Source organism: Bacillus rossius, chromosome 16 (genome assembly GCF_032445375.1).
Source record: "Bacillus rossius redtenbacheri isolate Brsri chromosome 16, Brsri_v3, whole genome shotgun sequence".
Taxonomy (NCBI): Eukaryota; Metazoa; Arthropoda; class Insecta; order Phasmatodea; family Bacillidae; genus Bacillus; species Bacillus rossius.
In genome coordinates this window covers 4,652,664-4,673,182 of record NC_086343.1, presented here as the reverse complement: position 1 = coordinate 4,673,182, position 20,519 = coordinate 4,652,664, and the positions used below count along the sequence as shown (strand labels likewise).

Sequence of the window (20,519 nt, the reverse complement as noted above, 5' to 3'; positions counted from 1 at the left end):
ACGTTCCGTTTGAGCCGAGCGTGCAAGAACCGGCCAACCACCGTGCGAGAAAATCTTCTATAAAATTAAACAGGTTAAGGCGGGCTTTTTAAAAGCAGCAATTTAAAAAATTTGTATTATTTGTCCAATTTTGTCATTTCAAATTAACAACCCGCACATGATACAGTCGAGTATATACAATTTATTAGTGTATATACGTATGCGTATGCATGTACACAGGCCGCTGCGATTCGCCAGTCTGGCGCAACACGTCACTAGCATGTCGGTGACGCGAACCCATAAGTTTTGCCCCTACCAAAAATCTCTCAACGCGGCTAAAGAAGTTTTCACTTCAAAAACTTTTGCCAAATAATTATTTTGCAACCCTGTTGCAAAAAAAGAGATGATTTCAAGTGTGAAGGGTATTTTGAATTCCCTATACATTTTGTTTAGACTTCGCCATAGCAACCTCCCTTCAGACTCGTAACCATTGGAAACCAATCGATTACTCGACACAGTTTACAATCACTGTTTTTGTTAAAATTGCTCACATGCTTGTATTTTTTTCTCGGGTAATTTGTTAGTTATGTCTTTCAAAAGTGCAGCATGCGAATATTTGTTTGGAAGCGGGTAAGATAAAGATAGTTTAAATATTTATCTTGTATTATAACAAAGTGTTCTTCGTTTTGAGTAATAAGTTTTACGTAACACGTGGCACAACTGACGTTAACACAACACAGTTATACACAAAAAGCTTAAAATATGCATATAATAATTTTATACCATACAATTTTTGACACATAATAGTAAACAACGAAATTTTACCACCAATTAGGTACAGTGCACTTGAAGGTTAGCTTTCGGAATAAAAAATTGCGATTAATAATTGCTGCCAAACTCTTGTAAATCACATGTCTTTCAAGGAAAAAATTAAAAAAGGTTGACGTAGATACTCCGAAAGCGAGTTCTAGCGGTGTGTGCGGAAACTAAGTGTGATTCGCGTCAAGAAATGTAGTCGAGAAAACTCTTTATTTACTACGCAGGACAATATTAAAAAAAAAGACTATGTTAAATTTCGTGTCCTCGTTTCGTATTATAAGTAGGTATATTTGCAACATAAGACTACACAAATTTGCTCGTTACTGTTATTAGATGTTATACACCTCTGGCGAGTAGCCTACATGTTTTTTTATTATCGCTTCTTGACATCGAGGTTAGTAGAGCCGGACATGTGATTAAAAATTGCGATGCATCAGCGACCGAGTGGATTTGGTGGGGGAATGAAATGGGAATACCCCGAGAGAATCCCATTGGTTAACGGCAACGTCCACCGCGTTTCCTACACGCTGAACAAACACTGATTCGACCTCACCGGGTACCTATCGATGCATCGAACCCGAATCGAACACTGAACTGTACGCTCAGCAACCGTGGTCAACTCGCGTGTGTCAGAATGGGTACCAAGTAGATACAAAACGTATTTGCCATCGTTTACGTCTTATCGATATTGTTACGAGTGGGGAAAAACGGGTTCGTAAGGATAGCCCAATTAATTTTATACAGTTATATTTAGGTACCTACTAAGATTTACATTCACTAATTAAATCACCACACTTGATGTCTGTTCGCAAATCACTTGAGTGTCTGTCCAGTCCACAGTTCTGCTCACGCCTCACTGGAGCTAGGCTCAACAATGGTTCGGCCTTTACCTCGCGCCTGTCCACACACACAGTCTCGCGTCACTCAGTCGCACTCACGGTTCCGTCGCTCCGCGGGGGGGAGGGGAAGTGGGGTGTGTTACATAGGAACGCTGATGGACACACTTTTAGACAACTGCGAGACTTACGGCAGGAACCCCCACCGCCTGGTCACGGTGATAAAAGCCACAACCACAACCTGAACAGTTCCGAAGTTATAGGTTAGGTTAGGTAGTAAAAAAAATAAAAGTTTTTTTTTGGTAGGTGAGGTTAGGTTATGTCAGGTCATCGAAACAAAAATGAAAGGTTGGTAAGGTAAGTGTAAAATATATAAATCCCTACAGTATGTGACCACAACCCGAACAGTTCCGAAGTTCAAGGTTAGGTTAGGTTAAGTTCGGTTAAAGTAATAAATAATAAATTTTTGTTTTCGGATGGTGAGGTTAGGTTATGTCAGGTCATCGCAACTATAATGAAAGGTTGGTTAGGTAAGCATAAAATATATTAATCCCTACAGTATGTGACCACAACCCGAACAGTTCCGAAGTTAAATGTTAGGTTATGTTAAGTTCGGTTAAAGTAATAAATAATAGTAATTTTTGTTTTCGGAAGGTGAGGTTAGGATAGGTCTGGTCATCGTAACGAAAATGAAAGGTTGGTAAGGTAGGCGTAAAATATATAAATCCCTACAGTATGTGACCACAACCCGAACAGTTTCGAAGTTAAAGGTTAGGTTAAGTTCCGTTAAAGTAATAAATAATAGTTATTTTTGTTTTCGGAAGATGAGGTTAGGTCATGGTCATGGTAACGAAAATGAAAGGTTGGTTAGGTAAGTGTAAAATACGAGCGGGCGGTGGACTACGGAGGTGTGTGAACTGCAGGCTCCTCCTGGCCTATGGTAACAATATATCAGAACGCCTCGGGCGAGGATGTGACTTGTGACCGCCGGCAGGGAATGGCCGGGCCAAGCGGAGGACGCCCGCCCCGCCCCGCCCAAGCCGCCACCGGACCAGGGACTGTCCCCGCTCGAGGTGTCGGCCCTCGCCACGGCCCTGGAGGACTGCGTGGACCAGCTGCGCATCCTGGCCTTCACCGAGCACAAGGCGCCGGCGGAGCCCGAGGAGGAGGTCCTCGACCTGGAGGAGAGGTACCCTCGCACCAGGAGCCAAGCGGCCACCTGGAGGGTAGGGACAATCATATCAGGAGACAAGCAGCCACCTGGAGGAGAAGTACCCTCGCACCAGGAGCCAGGTGGCCACCAGGAGGGTAGATATAATCATATCAGGAAACAAGCAGCCACCTGGAGGAGAGGTACCCTTGCGCCAGGAGCCAAGCGGCCACCAGGAGGGTAGATATAATCATATCAGGAGACAAGCAGCCACCTGGAGGAGAGGTACCCTCGCACCAGGAGCCAGGCGGCCACCAGGAGGGTAGATATAATCATATCAGGAGACAAGCAGCCACCTGGAGGAAAGGTACCCTCGCGCCAGGAGCCAGGCGGCCACCAGGAGGATAGATATAATCATATCAGGAGACAAGCAGCCACCTGGAGGAGAGGTACCCTCGCGCCAGGAGCCAGGCGGCCACCAGGAGGGTAGATTTAATCATATCAGGAGACAAGCAGCCACCTGGAGGAGAGGTACCCTCGCGCCAGGAGCCAGGCGGCCACCAGGAGGGTAGATTTAATCATATCAGGAGACAAGCAGCCACCTGGAGGAGAGGTACCCTCGCGCCAGGAGCCAGGCAGCCACCAGGAGGGTAGATTTAATCATATCAGGAGACAAGCAGCCACCTGGAGGAGAAGTACCCTCGCACCAGGAGCCAGGCGGCCACCAGGAGGGTAGGGACAATCATATCAGGAATCAGGCAGCCACCTGGAGGAGAAGTACTCTCGCGCCAGGAGCCAGGCGGCCACCAGGAGGGTAGATATAATCATATCAGGAGACAAGCAGCCACCTGGAGGAGAGGTACTCTCGCGCCAGGAGCCAAGTGGCCACAAGGAGGGTAGATATAATTAGAGACCGGAAAAATTCGCGGATTCATTTCACGACAGCCTGAAATTCAAATAGTTATACCTCAGTGCTGCCTCTGCTATTGGCTCACAACTCACCTGGACGACTCTGGGCCAGTGAGAAACACTCAACCGAAGCTGTACCGAATCACAGGCTGCTAAGTTGGGACACCTCCACAAGACAGCAGCCATTGAGAGGGTGACATTTGACCGAGTGTACGTAGAACTATAAAGATCATCTTAGAGGTCATTGAACCAGCGAATTTTTCCGGTCCCTAAATATAATCATATCAGGGGTAAAGCAGTTGGCAGGAAGAGAGGAAAATTAAATCAGGAGCCCAGAGATCAGCAATTGGAAGTGTACGTTCATACCCAAGAGGTCAGTAATAGGAAGTGTACACTGATATCAGGTGCAAAGTAGCCATCAGGAGAATAGGTAAATTCATATCAGGAGTGAAGCAGTTAGTAGGAGGAAAGGAATGTTTGATCAGGAGCCCAGAGACCAGAAACAGGAAGTGTATACTTATATCAGGAGCAGAGCAGCCACCAGGAGCATAGGCAAACACGTGTTATGGTCTATAACAATTGTAACTGAACACTGTCTATGCACGGCCAATGCCATAAAGAGAAATCTTAAACCATGGTTGATTGTCCTTTGAAGCATGTCTTGAATTGTTACGTTCTATAACAATCTGAACTGAACACTGTCCATACAATTGGATAAAACCTGGCCAATGCAGTAAAGATTAATCTAAAACTATTGTTGCTTCCCTCTTGAATCATTAATTGCATTGTTATGAACTAAAACAAAGAGTAACGTAACACTGAATCAGCAGCCAAGAGATAAACAGTAGGAAGTGTACACTCATGTCAGGTTGAAAGCAGCCACCAGGAGGTTAATTACAATAATATAATGAGCCAAGTGATTAGCAGTATGAAAGGTAGGCTTATACCTGGAGTCAGTGACAACCAGAAGAAAACGTACATTTCAGAAGCCAAACAGTTAAGGAAATGTTTACTCGAATGCAATTAGACGTTTCACTGAAGTACTAAAATGCAGCTAGCAGCAGGAAAAAAACAAGAACTATGGTGACATATGACATGCTTTATGATGAAAAAGGTCAACAATAGGAAAAGTATTTTGAATTATAATGGCCGTGCAGTCAGAAGTAGGTTAGGGACTCACATTATGGTGGAATACAGAATGAAGGAGGAAATGTACATTCACACTAGTATTCATAAAACAGGTCTAAAAGCTCACATATCTAAGTGTTCATTATGTCAACAGAACTAAAGTTACACTCATCACAGTTGTCTTACTGCCAAAAGAACTTAATGCATACTGATTCCAGTATGTTTTAGTAATTTTTTTAAGTCAATCGTTTGATGATTTCATTTAAACATGTCATAAATATAGTAGTATTATGTTATACTAATGTTATTAAATACATGTCAAGTTTACATGAAAGACATGCTCAAAGAATCATGTGTGATAACCGGCATTAAATATATACTACTTGGACAAACAATTAATGTCACTTTTGTGTTATTGGCATATTGGGCTATAATGGGGAGGAAATATATTATTGTAGCCTACTAGGGATTACAATAATCCTTCCAAAATAATCCTTCTGTAACCTCGTGTAAATATTTTCTTATCCTGTCTTCGCCTTTATTATATTTCTTTAATCCTCCCCTCCCGCGGCTATGCCCGTGTCCTCGCTGTACCGAAGCCAATATATCTCTTTAAAAGTGGCCTATTGCTGGATTTTCAGATTCGGGAAGCCACAAAGGAAACCGGATGCCATGGAGTGGATCAGTAAAGGATTTCCAGCAACCGAAGAACCAGAAACCCCTTTCACCAAGGTTCAAAAGGACAGGTGAATAAACTATAAACGCTTGCTGTGTACGTAGTTAAGGATGAGAATTGTCAATCCCAAAGTATTTTGCTCCTGTTTTGCTCATGACAGGACTTAGTTACAAAAGTGTTTTTTTCTTTACTGGTTTGGAGAAACTTAAAGGCAAATTAACATTTCATTCACACGAATGTCAAAGGGATTGCTCCCCCTTTTATTTGTTAACCCAGCCCTCTTATCCAGAGTGGCCCTGCCGGCCTGTGTCCCCCACAGGCGTGGATACGGATATGCCGTATATGCGTAACAGGAGAGGTCTTAGAGATCAAGCTATGCCCATAGGCTGAGGCTACCCATCCCAGTATGGACACCACCATCACCCCCTGCCTCACTCAGCTAACCAGACAAGTGGCTGCGTCCAAAGCTCTACAGACGAATTCAGCATTGCTGGCGCCTACCCCGATCTCCCACATCTCACTGGGACCCCTCAGAACAGCCAGTGAACCCGTGGTCTGGTGGAGGCCTGTCCAACCTCTGCTAGCTGTCCGGGCTAGCGCCGGAGCTGTATCGTCGCTCACCACGTCGACCCCGCATCGGGGTAGAGAACCTTTGGAGTTTCATTCACTTTAATTCACAGCAGGAAAGGGGGATCATGATATCCGTGTTGCACACAGCTTGGAAACAACCAGTGTGCCCAGCAATGACGTAGAGTGGTTGGAAGCAGGCGCCCAGTGAGAGCGTTGGGACCGGCGCAGGGCCCGCGCCGAGCGGGCGGTCCAGAGGGTCCTGGACGAGTTGCTGGAGGCGGGCAGCTTCTCCTCGCTGGAGGAGGCGGTGGCGCGCGCCGCGGAGGTCAGGCGCCTGGAACGGCAGCTGCTGGAGGACGAGCTGGCCGACTCGGGCCACGTGGAGCTCCTGAGGCGCCAGCTCGGCGAGGAGCTGCTGCAGAAGACGGCGCAGATCGCGCAGAAGGAGGAGCAGGTCGCCCGGCTCAAGGTCATTGTCGCGCGTGGACCGCGGGGACGTGGGACCTTTTTGGACTTCCTGTCTCCTTCGTTCCAACCCTGCTTACGTCTCTCTTTCCACCCTGCCCACCTCTGTCCACTCTCCCAACACATCACTTTCCATCCTCCATATCTGTCTCCTTCCTTCCAACCCGACCTATGTCTCTCTTTCTACTCTGCCCAATTCTCTCCACTCTCCCAACACATCACTTTTCATCCTGCATATCTGTCGCCTTCGTTCCAACCCTGCTTACGTCTCTCTTTCCACCCTGCCGACCTCTGTACACTCCCACAACACCTCACTTTCCACCCAGCATACCTCTCTCTTTCCACTTTCTCAACACCCCACTTTCCATCCTGCTTATCTATCTCTTTAGTTCCAACCCTACATATTTCTCATTTTCCAATCCATTTAACATTTCTCCTGCCACTCTGCCTACCCTTTTCTTTTACCCTTACCTACAGCTCTCTTTACTTAATTTTTAACACATTTATTATGCTGTGGCCGGCAGGGCCACATTTTTACTTGTAATTTATTTTTGTTGCTGGTCTCTAGTTTTATATGGTTTTTTATTTCACGTATTTTTACGCTTTTTTAATAAATGTTAATTTATCTGTAAATTTTTTTAATTATATTTGTTTCTGTTAATTAGTTATACGCAGTTTGGTAGCTATCGATTATGAGTTTAAGAATATCGATTGTGTTTCACGTAAATACCACTTGGTGAGCGCCCGGCGGTTGGCTGATGACGTCAGACATTCGGCTTGCCGGGAAGAAAAATTCAGCTGGGGCCGGGGAGTGAGAGTGTGCCGAGCGACCGTCGAGGACAGAGCCATGTGACGGCGCGGACTGGTGTGCCGGACGGCAACGGGCCACGAAGAGTATTGGGCTGGAGGCTCCACGCTGGGTGACAGGGCAATGGATTGCCCTGTGATACTGAACTTATCAAGGTAAAGAGAGGCCGCAATTTTGATTTTTACCCTCGTGGTACTGCAGTGGTTTTTGGCAAACCTAGTGAACTGTGTATTTTCCCATACTAAATTTTATTTGGACGGAACTTTTATTAGCCAGTTTGGTGAAGAGGCCCATTTGTTTTCACACGTTGTTCCAGTGTGGGATTTTCTTAAAAAAAGGTCGCCCGTTTGCCTGTAGTTGCAATAAAAGTATAAGTTTGGAAGAAACGAACATTTTGCAATTTGTTTTTGAGACTTTGTCATCGGAATTTGCATACGTAAAGTTGGCATTTAGCTAATATATCAGCTTGTGCAGTATTATTAAATGTATGCGATCGGTATTGGACTACATGCGCAGCCTGATGTTGGTTGGTGCGGCCATTCTACGTTTTTATAAAATCATTGGCAAGTTAATAAAGAAGTAAGACTTTGTTTGAAGCTGATGATAAATACTTCTGTGGTAACATGGTTATGTTACGTGAAGAGTTTTTGCTACATTTCCCTTAAAAATAAGATAATTTTTTTTTTGGTCATCGTTCACGCCTTTGTGAATTCGTACCTATGGCCCGGCGTGGCATTAGACTCTGGAGTTGGTGAGGAAGGTCAGGAAGCCAGCGCACGCCTAGGATATTAACTTTGTTTTTTTGGCAAGTCTTTAGCAACGAACATCTGAAGAAAGACTAAACCGTTGATTGAGAGTTTAAGAACTTTATTTAAATAATTTTTTTGTACTTCAGTTTTATTATTGTAAAATTTTTTATATATTTATATTGATTGTCTTGTTTGATTTTTGGTATTAGGGCAGTCAGTATATTTTGATATTTTATAGTGGCCACGCCTCACGCCCTTATATATTTTCATACTTGTTGTTATCAGTATTTATATTTTTACGATTTTTTAAAGGTTATTGTTAGTATCGCAAATGGGGATAAGATGCTGCCATTATTAACGTCAGCTTTTGTAACTAAGCTTGTATGGTTATGTATAGTAAAAATTATTTTTGCAAATTTCTATTTTTTAATAACATACGTCCAAAGTCTTGCCTCTTGTTTGTTTAATGGTTACTCTGCTATTATATCCTTTGAATTTTTTGGCCTGACCCCTGGGCAGTGGTGTGGGGAATTTATATTGTTTAGCTTTTTATGCCTGGTTTTAATATTAATTTTTTTCCCTTCGCGCCCAGAGTGAGTCGGGGACGCAACCCCTCTTCCAATTAAGGAGGAAGAAGGGTTACAACCTGCGCCACTCTGCTAGGCAGAGACTTTGGACTTTTGCGATTTTGCTGACTTTTTTGATTTTTTTAATAATGGCAGTTTCTTGGATTTATAAACTTCCCAAAGAACAGGTTTACGCTAATTTGCAATTAAGCGAGGAATATAAGGATGTTATCACTACTAAAATTGGCAAATGTACGCTAATGCCATACAAGATCGTGCTGGTAGATGAAACCCCTATTAAATGTGTGCCGTATCAATGTGCCCCGCCTAAAATGAAAGCCTTTCGAGAAATTATTAATGATTTACTTGATAATAAGGTAATAGTCCCTTCTAAATCCAATTTTGCCTCACCTGCCTTTTTAGTAGATAAGAAAAATAAGGGCAAATATCGTTTGGTCCTTGACTATCGCCTCCTTAATGACAGGGTAAAACTAGATCCGTTTCCCATGCCTAAAGTTGAAATTGTTTTGCAATATTTGGGAAAAGCCAAGTTTTTTACGGTGCTTGATTTGAACTCGGCGTTTCATCAATGTGAATTAGAAGCAAGTAGTCAGAAATTTACCGGGTTTGTCACTCCTTGGGGGCACTTTGAATGGACTAGAGTGCCTTTTGGGGTGAATTTTGGGGCCCAATGTTTGTCACGAATTTTAGGGCACATATTACAAGAATATCAGTATAAATTTGTAATAAGTTTCTTGGATGATATTTGTGTTTTTTCAAATAGTTTTGAAGAACATATAGAACATATAAGAAAAGTACTTGAGAAACTAAAGGGAGCCGGCTTTACCGTAAATCCGGAAAAAATAGTTTGGGCCCGTAGCGAGATAAAATTTTTAGGATACATAATCCGAGAAGGTGAATTGGTCATGGACCAAGATAAGATAAACCCCATAGTTAATTTCCCGGCCCCCCGTAATGTTAAGGGAGTGATGCGCTTTATAGGAATGCTTGGTTATTTTTCCCGTTTTATACCGAATTACGCTAACCTATGCGCGCCTTTAAATAATTTGAAAAGGAAAGATGTTAAGTTTGTATGGGGGGAAGAGGAAGAACAGGCCTTTAGGAATTTAAAGAAAGCCATAGCTCAACCCCCCATTTTAATACTTCCGGATTTTGAGCAAAAATTTATTGTGCAAGTGGACGCTTCGGGAGTAGGTCTGGGGGCGGTTTTGTTGCAAGAACGTGAGGGAGGTTTAAAACCGGTTATGTATGCTAGTAAATCACTAAATAAGCACGAGTTAAAATACAGTGTATATGAGAAGGAAGCATTAGCGTGCATATTTGCGTTGGAGAGATTTGAGAGTTTTCTTGAACATGAGAAATTTGAATTATGGACTGACAACCAGGCTTTGACATGGCTTTTTTCCCACCCGCGGCAACTAGGGAAAATAGGGCGGTGGATCATGCGGTTGACGCGTTTTCGTTTTGACCTCAAACATATGAAAGGACAGGATAATGTAGTGGCCGATGCCTTATCGCGCATGTTTGATGAACATGAGTTTCAGTGTAAAGACGAAATGAGAACTGAAGACAAGGAAGAATGTAACATCCTGAGGGAATTCCCTCAAGGATTTATTGATTTGCGCGAAATACAAAAAGAGGATCCTGAGACTAAAGATTTAATAACGCGTTTGGGACAGGATACTACTATAGACTTAGGAATGAAAGACGGGCTTTTGTGTTGGATGAAAGATGGAGAACATAAAGTTTTTGTTCCTAAGGGGGTAAGGAAAATGATAATGCGGTATTACCATGATTCTAATATAGGCGCGCATGGCGGAATCGAAAAAACTATAGATAAAATCTCTAAAGAATTTTTTTGGCCAGGTTTGAAAAAAGGCGTAAAAGATCATGTTTTAAGCTGTGAAGATTGCCAGCGCGCTAAGCAATCTAGACATAGTAAGATAGGTAAATACTCTGTTGAAGCTCTGACTAGACCTTGGGAAAGGGTTTATTTGGACATTTTTGGGCCCCTACCTAGATCATTAGGGGGGAATAATTGCTTACTTATAGCGGTAGATGGTTTTTCTAAATTTTGTTTTTTTTTGCCTTTGCGTAATATGAAAAGCGAGAATATTATTAAGGCTTTAGAAACTAAAGTGTGGGGTTTGTTTGGTAGCCCGGAGCAAGTAGTATCAGATAATGCTACATATTTTAAGAGTAAGTGTTTTGAAGTGATGTGTTTAGATTGGGGTATAAAACATATTACTACCAGCCCCTATTATCCCAACCCTAATTTGGTTGAAAGGGTGAATAAAAATGTCAAAGTGGCCCTCACGATTTTTCATCAACGTAACCAACGGAAGTGGGACAGTGTTATCCACGTATTAAATTTAGCTTTTAACATGACCATACACAGTGGTACTAAATTCACACCATCGGAAATTTTTTTGGGAAGAAATGTACCCCATCCTTTACTAAATTGTTGGGGTTTGCGTCCAGCCCTTTTGGAAACCCGAAGCCCCCGTTTGTTGGAAAAAATGTGGGAAGAAGCAGCCGAAAATCTGCAAAAGGTTAGAAAGAAAATGAGTAAGTTTTATAATAAGGGGCGAGTGGATAATGTATTTAAAATTGGTGATGAAGTGCTATGCAGACAATTTGTTTTGAGTGACAAAGTAGGGTATCAGAGCTCTAAGTTAGAGAATAAGTATGATGGACCGTATAAGATTGTAAAGATTTTAGGGCCGGTTACTGTCTTGTTGGAAGAAGTTGAAAGAAATAATAAGGTAAAAAAGGCCCATGTTAGTCATTTGAAAATGTTTGTAAGGCGGAGTTCCTAAAATGAATGTGGATGACCCTTTTAGGGTGAATATGGCTAAATATTTTTATTTTTATTTTATTTGGAACTTACTCTGGTATGTTTTTTTTTTTATATAATTTGTAGTTGTGGTTATTTTTAAAATTTTCTTTGCTGTTTAAATTTTTTTTTTGTTCAAGGCGGAGGTTGTGGCCGGCTGGGCCACATTTTTACTTGTAATTTATTTTTGTTGCTGGTCTCTAGTTTTATATGGTTTTTTATTTCACGTATTTTTACGCTTTTTTAATAAAGGTTAATTTATCTGTAAATTTTTTTAATTATATTTGTTTCTGTTAATTAGTTATACGCCTTTTGGTAGCTATCGATTATGAGTTTAAGAACATCGATTGTGTTTCACGTAATTACCACTTGGTGAGCGCCCGGCGGTTGGCTGATGACGTCAGACATTCGGCTTGCCGGGAAGAAAAATTCAGCTGGGGCCGGGGAGTGAGAGTGTGCCGAGCGACCGTCGAGGACAGAGCCATGTGACGGCGCGGACTGGTGTGCCGGACGGCAACGGGCCACGAAGAGTATTGGGCTGGAGGCTCCACGCTGGGTGACAGGGCAATGGATTGCCCTGTGATACTGAACTTATCAAGGTAAAGAGAGGCCGCAATTTTGATTTTTACCCTCGTGGTACTGCAGTGGTTTTTGGCAAACCTAGTGAACTGTGTATTTTCCCATACTAAATTTTATTTGGACGGAACTTTTATTAGCCAGTTTGGTGAAGAGGCCCATTTGTTTTCACACGTTGTTCCAGTGTGGGATTTTCTTAAAAAAAGGTCGCCCGTTTGCCTGTAGTTGCAATAAAAGTATAAGTTTGGAAGAAACGAACATTTTGCAATTTGTTTTTGAGACTTTGTCATCGGAATTTGCATACGTAAAGTTGGCATTTAGCTAATATATCAGCTTGTGCAGTATTATTAAATGTATGCGATCGGTATTGGACTACATGCGCAGCCTGATGTTGGTTGGTGCGGCCATTCTACGTTTTTATAAAATCATTGGCAAGTTAATAAAGAAGTAAGACTTTGTTTGAAGCTGATGATAAATACTTCTGTGGTAACATGGTTATGTTACGTGAAGAGTTTTTGCTACATTTCCCTTAAAAATAAGATAATTTTTTTTTTGGTCATCGTTCACGCCTTTGTGAATTCGTACCTATGGCCCGGCGTGGCATTAGACTCTGGAGTTGGTGAGGAAGGTCAGGAAGCCAGCGCACGCCTAGGATATTAACTTTGTTTTTTTGGCAAGTCTTTAGCAACGAACATCTGAAGAAAGACTAAACCGTTGATTGAGAGTTTAAGAACTTTATTTAAATAATTTTTTTGTACTTCAGTTTTATTATTGTAAAATTTTTTATATATTTATATTGATTGTCTTGTTTGATTTTTGGTATTAGGGCAGTCAGTATATTTTGATATTTTATAGTGGCCACGCCTCACGCCCTTATATATTTTCATACTTGTTGTTATCAGTATTTATATTTTTACGATTTTTTAAAGGTTATTGTTAGTATCGCAAATGGGGATAAGATGCTGCCATTATTAACGTCAGCTTTTGTAACTAAGCTTGTATGGTTATGTATAGTAAAAATTATTTTTGCAAATTTCTATTTTTTAATAACATACGTCCAAAGTCTTGCCTCTTGTTTGTTTAATGGTTACTCTGCTATTATATCCTTTGAATTTTTTGGCCTGACCCCTGGGCAGTGGTGTGGGGAATTTATATTGTTTAGCTTTTTATGCCTGGTTTTAATATTTATTTTTTCCCTTCGCGCCCAGGGTGAGTCGGGGACGCAACCCCTCTTCCAATTAAGGAGGAAGAAGGGTTTCAACCTGCGCCACTCTGCTAGGCAGAGACTTTGGACTTTTGCGATTTTGCTGACTTTTTTGATTTTTTTAATAATGGCAGTTTCTTGGATTTATAAACTTCCCAAAGAACAGGTTTACGCTAATTTGCAAGCTGCGGGAGCAGGATCAGCACCAGGAATTTTAGTGGTCTTTTAGATTTCCAGTGATGGTTTTGATTTTTTTTCCTGTGAGGTTATAGTTTTTATAGTTCTTTGCTTTAGTTTGCAACCTTTAGTTATTGATAATTTTGAGAGAGAAGGTTTTGTCTAATACGTTTCGGTCTTGACTTTGGAGCTTGTTTGTTTTGTTTTGGCATACTTAGATCCCGTTTGTTCGGTTTGTGAGTTTAGTTTGTCTTTTCCGTTACTTGTTGGAAAATCCTTCTCTTTTTTTTTTTTTTTTTTTTTTTTGAGCGTTGAAATTTTGACTGAGGCTTTGGAGGCAAGTTTTCCTTGTTGCAGGTTTGTTTGTTTGAGTTTGGGCTGGTTTGTTGGATTAGAAGTTTTTGAGAATACTTTGTCTCCAAGTCCAAGGTTTTTTTTTTGACGTTTTAGTTTTTTAAGGTTGCTGTTTAAATTTTTTTTTTGTTCAAGGCGGAGGTTGTGGCCGGCAGGGCCACATTTTTACTTGTAATTTATTTTTGTTGCTGGTCTCTAGTTTTATATGGTTTTTTATTTCACGTATTTTTACGCTTTTTTAATAAATGTTAATTTATCTGTAAATTTTTTTAATTATATTTGTTTCTGTTAATTAGTTATACGCAGTTTGGTAGCTATCGATTATGAGTTTAAGAATATCGATTGTGTTTCACGTAAATACCACTTGGTGAGCGCCCGGCGGTTGGCTGATGACGTCAGACATTCGGCTTGCCGGGAAGAAAAATTCAGCTGGGGCCGGGGAGTGAGAGTGTGCCGAGCGACCGTCGAGGACAGAGCCATGTGACGGCGCGGACTGGTGTGCCGGACGGCAACGGGCCACGAAGAGTATTGGGCTGGAGGCTCCACGCTGGGTGACAGGGCAATGGATTGCCCTGTGATACTGAACTTATCAAGGTAAAGAGAGGCCGCAATTTTGATTTTTACCCTCGTGGTACTGCAGTGGTTTTTGGCAAACCTAGTGAACTGTGTATTTTCCCATACTAAATTTTATTTGGACGGAACTTTTATTAGCCAGTTTGGTGAAGAGGCCCATTTGTTTTCACACGTTGTTCCAGTGTGGGATTTTCTTAAAAAAAGGTCGCCCGTTTGCCTGTAGTTGCAATAAAAGTATAAGTTTGGAAGAAACGAACATTTTGCAATTTGTTTTTGAGACTTTGTCATCGGAATTTGCATACGTAAAGTTGGCATTTAGCTAATATATCAGCTTGTGCAGTATTATTAAATGTATGCGATCGGTATTGGACTACATGCGCAGCCTGATGTTGGTTGGTGCGGCCATTCTACGTTTTTATAAAATCATTGGCAAGTTAATAAAGAAGTAAGACTTTGTTTGAAGCTGATGATAAATACTTCTGTGGTAACATGGTTATGTTACGTGAAGAGTTTTTGCTACATTTCCCTTAAAAATAAGATAATTTTTTTTTTGGTCATCGTTCACGCCTTTGTGAATTCGTACCTATGGCCCGGCGTGGCATTAGACTCTGGAGTTGGTGAGGAAGGTCAGGAAGCCAGCGCACGCCTAGGATATTAACTTTGTTTTTTTGGCAAGTCTTTAGCAACGAACATCTGAAGAAAGACTAAACCGTTGATTGAGAGTTTAAGAACTTTATTTAAATAATTTTTTTGTACTTCAGTTTTATTATTGTAAAATTTTTTATATATTTATATTGATTGTCTTGTTTGATTTTTGGTATTAGGGCAGTCAGTATATTTTGATATTTTATAGTGGCCACGCCTCACGCCCTTATATATTTTCATACTTGTTGTTATCAGTATTTATATTTTTACGATTTTTTAAAGGTTATTGTTAGTATCGCAAATGGGGATAAGATGCTGCCATTATTAACGTCAGCTTTTGTAACTAAGCTTGTATGGTTATGTATAGTAAAAATTATTTTTGCAAATTTCTATTTTTTAATAACATACGTCCAAAGTCTTGCCTCTTGTTTGTTTAATGGTTACTCTGCTATTATATCCTTTGAATTTTTTGGCCTGACCCCTGGGCAGTGGTGTGGGGAATTTATATTGTTTAGCTTTTTATGCCTGGTTTTAATATTAATTTTTTTCCCTTCGCGCCCAGAGTGAGTCGGGGACGCAACCCCTCTTCCAATTAAGGAGGAAGAAGGGTTACAATGCTATACCTACCTCACTCATTCTACCCAACTTTAACGACTTCTCTCTTTCAACAATATCCAACCCATCTTTCTACACTCGCTACCTCTCTCTTTCCACCCACCTACACCACAGTTTCCCTTCTGCCAAACTCTGTTATTCCAACAACCCACCTAACTGACATTATAAAACTAGTCTAAAAGCAGACAAACCCAAAGATGATACTAAAAATATGTGTTCGTCTGTGCTGACTAGGTTGTGGTGTCCAGAATAGAGGTTTAGTCACATCACTGTTGTGAGTCTCTGTGTTGTTGTGTTGCCCAGACTGTCTCCCATTAACCATTCTGCCGACATACCCATTTATTCTCCGCATGTCTCCCCATGAGCGCTTCCTCCACCCCCCGAAACACGACTGCAGTTCAGAAGCGTCATGGTGCCAGAAGGAAGATATCAAGATAACTCTGTAGCTGGAGCAGTAATGACCACACCTCTTGACAGAAATCACTAAGCACCAGTAGTTGTTTTGGATCTAACAACCGCACAACTCTGGCAGAAATCACTAAGCACCAGGAGTTGTTGTGTATCTAACAACTGCTCCTCTGACAGGAATCACTAAGCACCAGGAGTTGTTGTGGATCTAACAACCGCACATCTGACAGGAATCACTAAGCACCAGGAGTTGTTGTGGATCTAACAACCGCACCTCTGACAGGAATAACTCAGTACCAGGGGTTGTCGTGGTGCTTGCAGGACGAGATCCAGAGCACGGTGTACCAGGCCGAGCTGGAGCAGCAGTACCTGCGCCGCTGGGAGGACTCCCGCAGCGTGCAGAACAGTCTGCGGCTGGAGCGGTCAGAGGGCGACCTCCAGCGACGCCTGGAGACCCTGCAGCTGCAGCTGGCCCGGGAGAACAGCCTGCACGACGAGAAGCACAACTTCCTCCTCCAGGAGCTGGAGGCGAGTATCCCCGCGTTCAGGAGCGCTTTAGCTGAACCTCGCTCGAACTACACTCCTGCCTCCTTCAAGCTCTCAATCCTGGGATGGAGCCAGCCATTGTGACTTGTGCCATTTTTAACGTTACTCTGTTGCCATTTCTATTTCGTGTTCTATAACTGGCTGTATGACATGGACACCCATGTTTTTCTTCTTCTTTCAAGTGGAATACCATGCGGACGTTGCAGTGAGATGATGTGGTTTTCTCGGGGGGCTTTTGTTTCTCCAAAACTACTGTCAATTGTTTCTATGCTCCAGTCACAACTTATCACTTCTCAGCCTTCTCTTATTAGAGAACTTCATAAAGTGTTAATTTACCACTTACTAAATTTAACGGTGTTTAACACTTATAATAGTAGATATTAAATATTGTATTCCAGTAATGTAAAAAGTCAGTAACAGAACATTCTAGGTTAATCATCTGTCCATGTTCTACTTGAATTTTTTGTGTTTTTTTTTACATGATAAAGATAAGATAATTGTCTATTTTACGCATTTTAATCGTTATCTAAATATTTTAACAGAACTTACCTTCGGTAAGCAGAAAGAATAGAAATGATTAAAAACTGTTTTTCTGATAGCAGTAAAATGTGATTTAATGTTGCTTTTGCGGTTTTGTGGTGTTAACTGCTGAATACCCCAAATATTATCTCGAGATCAGAAAAAAGAAAACATAAGTTCTTACATAATGTTCAATAGTTCTTTTAATTTATGCTTTTTATTATTGCTTCTATTCTTATATCTTTAGTTTTTAAATTGCGGTGTGAACACTGATTGGTCGTAGGACAACATGAAAATGTCTGCAGATAACTACTTCTTTGTGTTTTTGGTTAAGGCCGTGAAAATGATGGTGTGTCTGACGTTTCGGCATTCCTTGTTGCAAGATGAAGACCTGGTGTCTAGAGGAACGGCAGTTTCGCGGATTCATTCGGTCGCTAGTTAGAATGCAAATATTCGTACTCTTGAGCTGTGTTCATGATTGGATCGCAGTTGTTTGGATACGCGTCAGCGATGGCCAGCGGATAGAAGAGAAGTAAGCGAATCAGGTGGTGGCACAAAAATAGGTTCTCGCTGAGAAATCATCCAATGGAAAAATCAAAACTTTGGTAGAGCAAACATAAGGCCATGGATTTCAGCCTGGTGCAAAACGAATTTTCGGAATTCCCGGGTCTGCAACTACTGCTGTTCGTGTGTCAGCACTGCCGGGAAGTGAACAGAAGGCACTTGAACAGTCTCGCAACCATTGTTAGTTTCCTATTGCTAGAGACCGGAAAAAAAATTCGCAGATTCATCTCGCGATAGTCTGATATTCATACACACGTATATCTTTGAGCTGCTCTTGCTATTGGCTCAACTGTTCGTCTGGGCGACTCTGGGCCAATGAGAAAACCCTCGACCAAAGAAGTGACGAATCACGGGGCAATACCAGTTTGAGACGACTCACAAGTCAGCATCCAACGAACTGGCCGTTATTTGCCCGAGTGTACAGAGGACTGTGTAGACTATCCTGGAGGTCATCGGAACCCGCGAATTTTTCAGGTCCTTACCTATTGCGTTGTGTTCCCGTGTTCGCAGAACACCGAGAAGAACCTGGAGTACTGGATGGCCAAGTACTACGAGGACACCGACGCCAAGGCGGAAGAAGTTGCGCAGTTGAAGGAAAAGAGACGTTTGAACTTGAAGCGCCTGGGGGAACTTCAGCTGATGGTAAAGTGAACCGAAAACGCAATTTCACGCAGGCACTAAAAATTCTGTGGGTTCGTTCGGTAAAGATGTGTAGACTTGAAACTCATGTTCGTTGACCTAATTTTACAAAAGTATCATTAGGGGTAGGCATATTTTCGCGAAAAAAATCTGGTCACCTGTTAGATTGCAACTAGCTATACCCGCACCAGAGGTTTCTTCCTTGTGATTGGCGAACGCCTGCGAGAGATGTCGTTGATTTTTTTTTTTACCGAACACTCAGGACGCGTTTGCTTCCGCCCTTAATTACTGTGTTTGGTGTCGCAACAGTATACGTGTATCTGAAAGAACCTAACACAATCACGAGACACAGACGAAGCTACACTGTTTTAACTTCCAGCTACTCTCGGAGTCTTTTCGCGAAAAATGCATGGCCCTAAGTATCGTAACTCCAATATTGTCAATTTCTACATTTTTTTGCATTGCAATTATTTTATTTACGTCCTCTCAAAAAAATTATAACTGAGAGAAATTTTTTTCTGTGACACAAAACCTCGTGTTCCGAAAAGGCGATGCTTGTTCGTAGGGACCTGAAAAATTCGCAGTTTCGATGACCTCCAGAATAGTCTACACAGTCCTCTGTACACTCGGGAAAATAACGCCAGTTTGTTGGCTGCTGACTTGTGAGTCGTCTCAACTTGTATTGCCCCGAGATTCGTCACTTCTTTGGTTGAGGGTTTCTCATTGGCCCAGAGTCGCCCAGATGAACAGTGAGCCAATAGCAAGAGTAGCTTAAAGGTATATGTGTGTATGAATTTCAGACTATCGCGAGATGAATCTGTGCATTTTTCCGGTCTCTACTAATAGCTAGAGACAGGAAAAATTCGCAGATTCATTTCGCGATGTGCTGAACTGCAAATAATTGTACCTTCATGGAACTTCTGCAAATTGGTTCACTGCTAACCTGGAGGACTGTGGGGTCAATTATAGGCCCTCGGTCGAAGCATTATCGAATCACGAGTCCAGCAGCCAATGAACAGGTGACGTTTGCCCGGGTGTGCACAGGATCGTGGAGTCTTTTCCTGGAGGTCGTTGAATATGAGAATTTTTCCAGTCCCTAATCATGGCTAGGGACTGGCAAAATTCGCAGGTTCAATGACCTCCAGGATATAATGAACGATCCTCTGTCTACTCGGGGAAAAGTCACCTGTTCATTGGCTGCTGACTCGTGAGGCGTCTCAACTGGGAGACTCGTGATTCGATACCGCTTTGACTGAGGGTCTACAATTGACCCCACAGTCCTCCAGGTCAACAGTGAACCAATAGCAGGAGTTGCATGAAGGTGCAGTTATTTACATTTCAGCGTATCGCATAATGAACCCGCGAAATTTTCCCGGTCCCTAACTCATGGCTGTGTCGGCGCGAGGTGTCCGAAGGTGCGGAGGAGGTATCGCGTGGTCTCTGCCCCCCTCTCCCGGCAGCTGAAGGCGCAAGGCACGGAGATCGCCGAGTACCTGGCCGCCAGGGAGAGGCGGGAGCAGCAGGAGGAGCTGGAGCGACGCAGCAACGCGGCCGCCACGAGGATCCAGTCGTGGTGGAGGGGGGTCATGGTGCGGCGCGGGTTCGGGCCCTTCAGGAAGAAGCGAGCCAAGGACAAGGGCAAGGGCAAGGGCAAGGCCAAGGCCAAGGGCAAGAAGCCCAAGAAGTAGCAGCAGCAGCAGCCCCCGATGTAGTCCGGCACCCCGGGTCCATATACCGAATAAAACTGCATTTGAAGCTGGCAAACTGACCAACATTTTTCCTTTGTTTTCCATCCTAGCACATCATTACAGAGTCCCATAACTAGGGACACCTCTATTTCGCGATTTCATTTCATGTCAAGGTATTTCACAAAACACTGTAGCTTTTTCTAAGAGTCATGGAAAATTGTGAGGGTGCAGCAGTGCGGTGACCACATTCTCATTGGCCCCGTCAAGAGCGGGACGACACCTCTCACCGACCTCAGCCAATAACCACAGGATAAAAGCTACAGTATTTTTGTGAAATACCTTGACACGAAATGTATTCGCGAAATACAGGTGTCCCTACCCATAACTAGGGACCTGAAATATTCGCGGTTTCGATGACCTCCAGGATAGTCTACACGGTCCTCTGTACACTCGGGCAAATAACGCCAGTTCGTTTGGCTGCTGACTTGTCGGTCGTCTC

The 20,519-nt window shown here is 42.5% G+C and overlaps 1 protein-coding gene across 1 annotated transcript; it reads left to right on the top strand.

Moving 5' to 3' along the window:
* Positions 1-482: 482 nt before the first annotated feature.
* On the top strand, positions 483-20,100 carry LOC134540155 (dynein regulatory complex protein 9). Its single transcript, XM_063382691.1, has 7 exons — positions 483-609; positions 2,629-2,823; positions 5,463-5,567; positions 6,296-6,536; positions 16,386-16,592; positions 18,204-18,335; positions 19,793-20,100. Exons 1-7 carry the CDS (start codon positions 566-568, stop codon positions 20,018-20,020), a joined length of 1,152 nt encoding a protein of 383 aa, XP_063238761.1. The 5' UTR covers positions 483-565; the 3' UTR covers positions 20,021-20,100.
* The last annotated feature ends 419 nt before the right edge of the window (positions 20,101-20,519 follow it).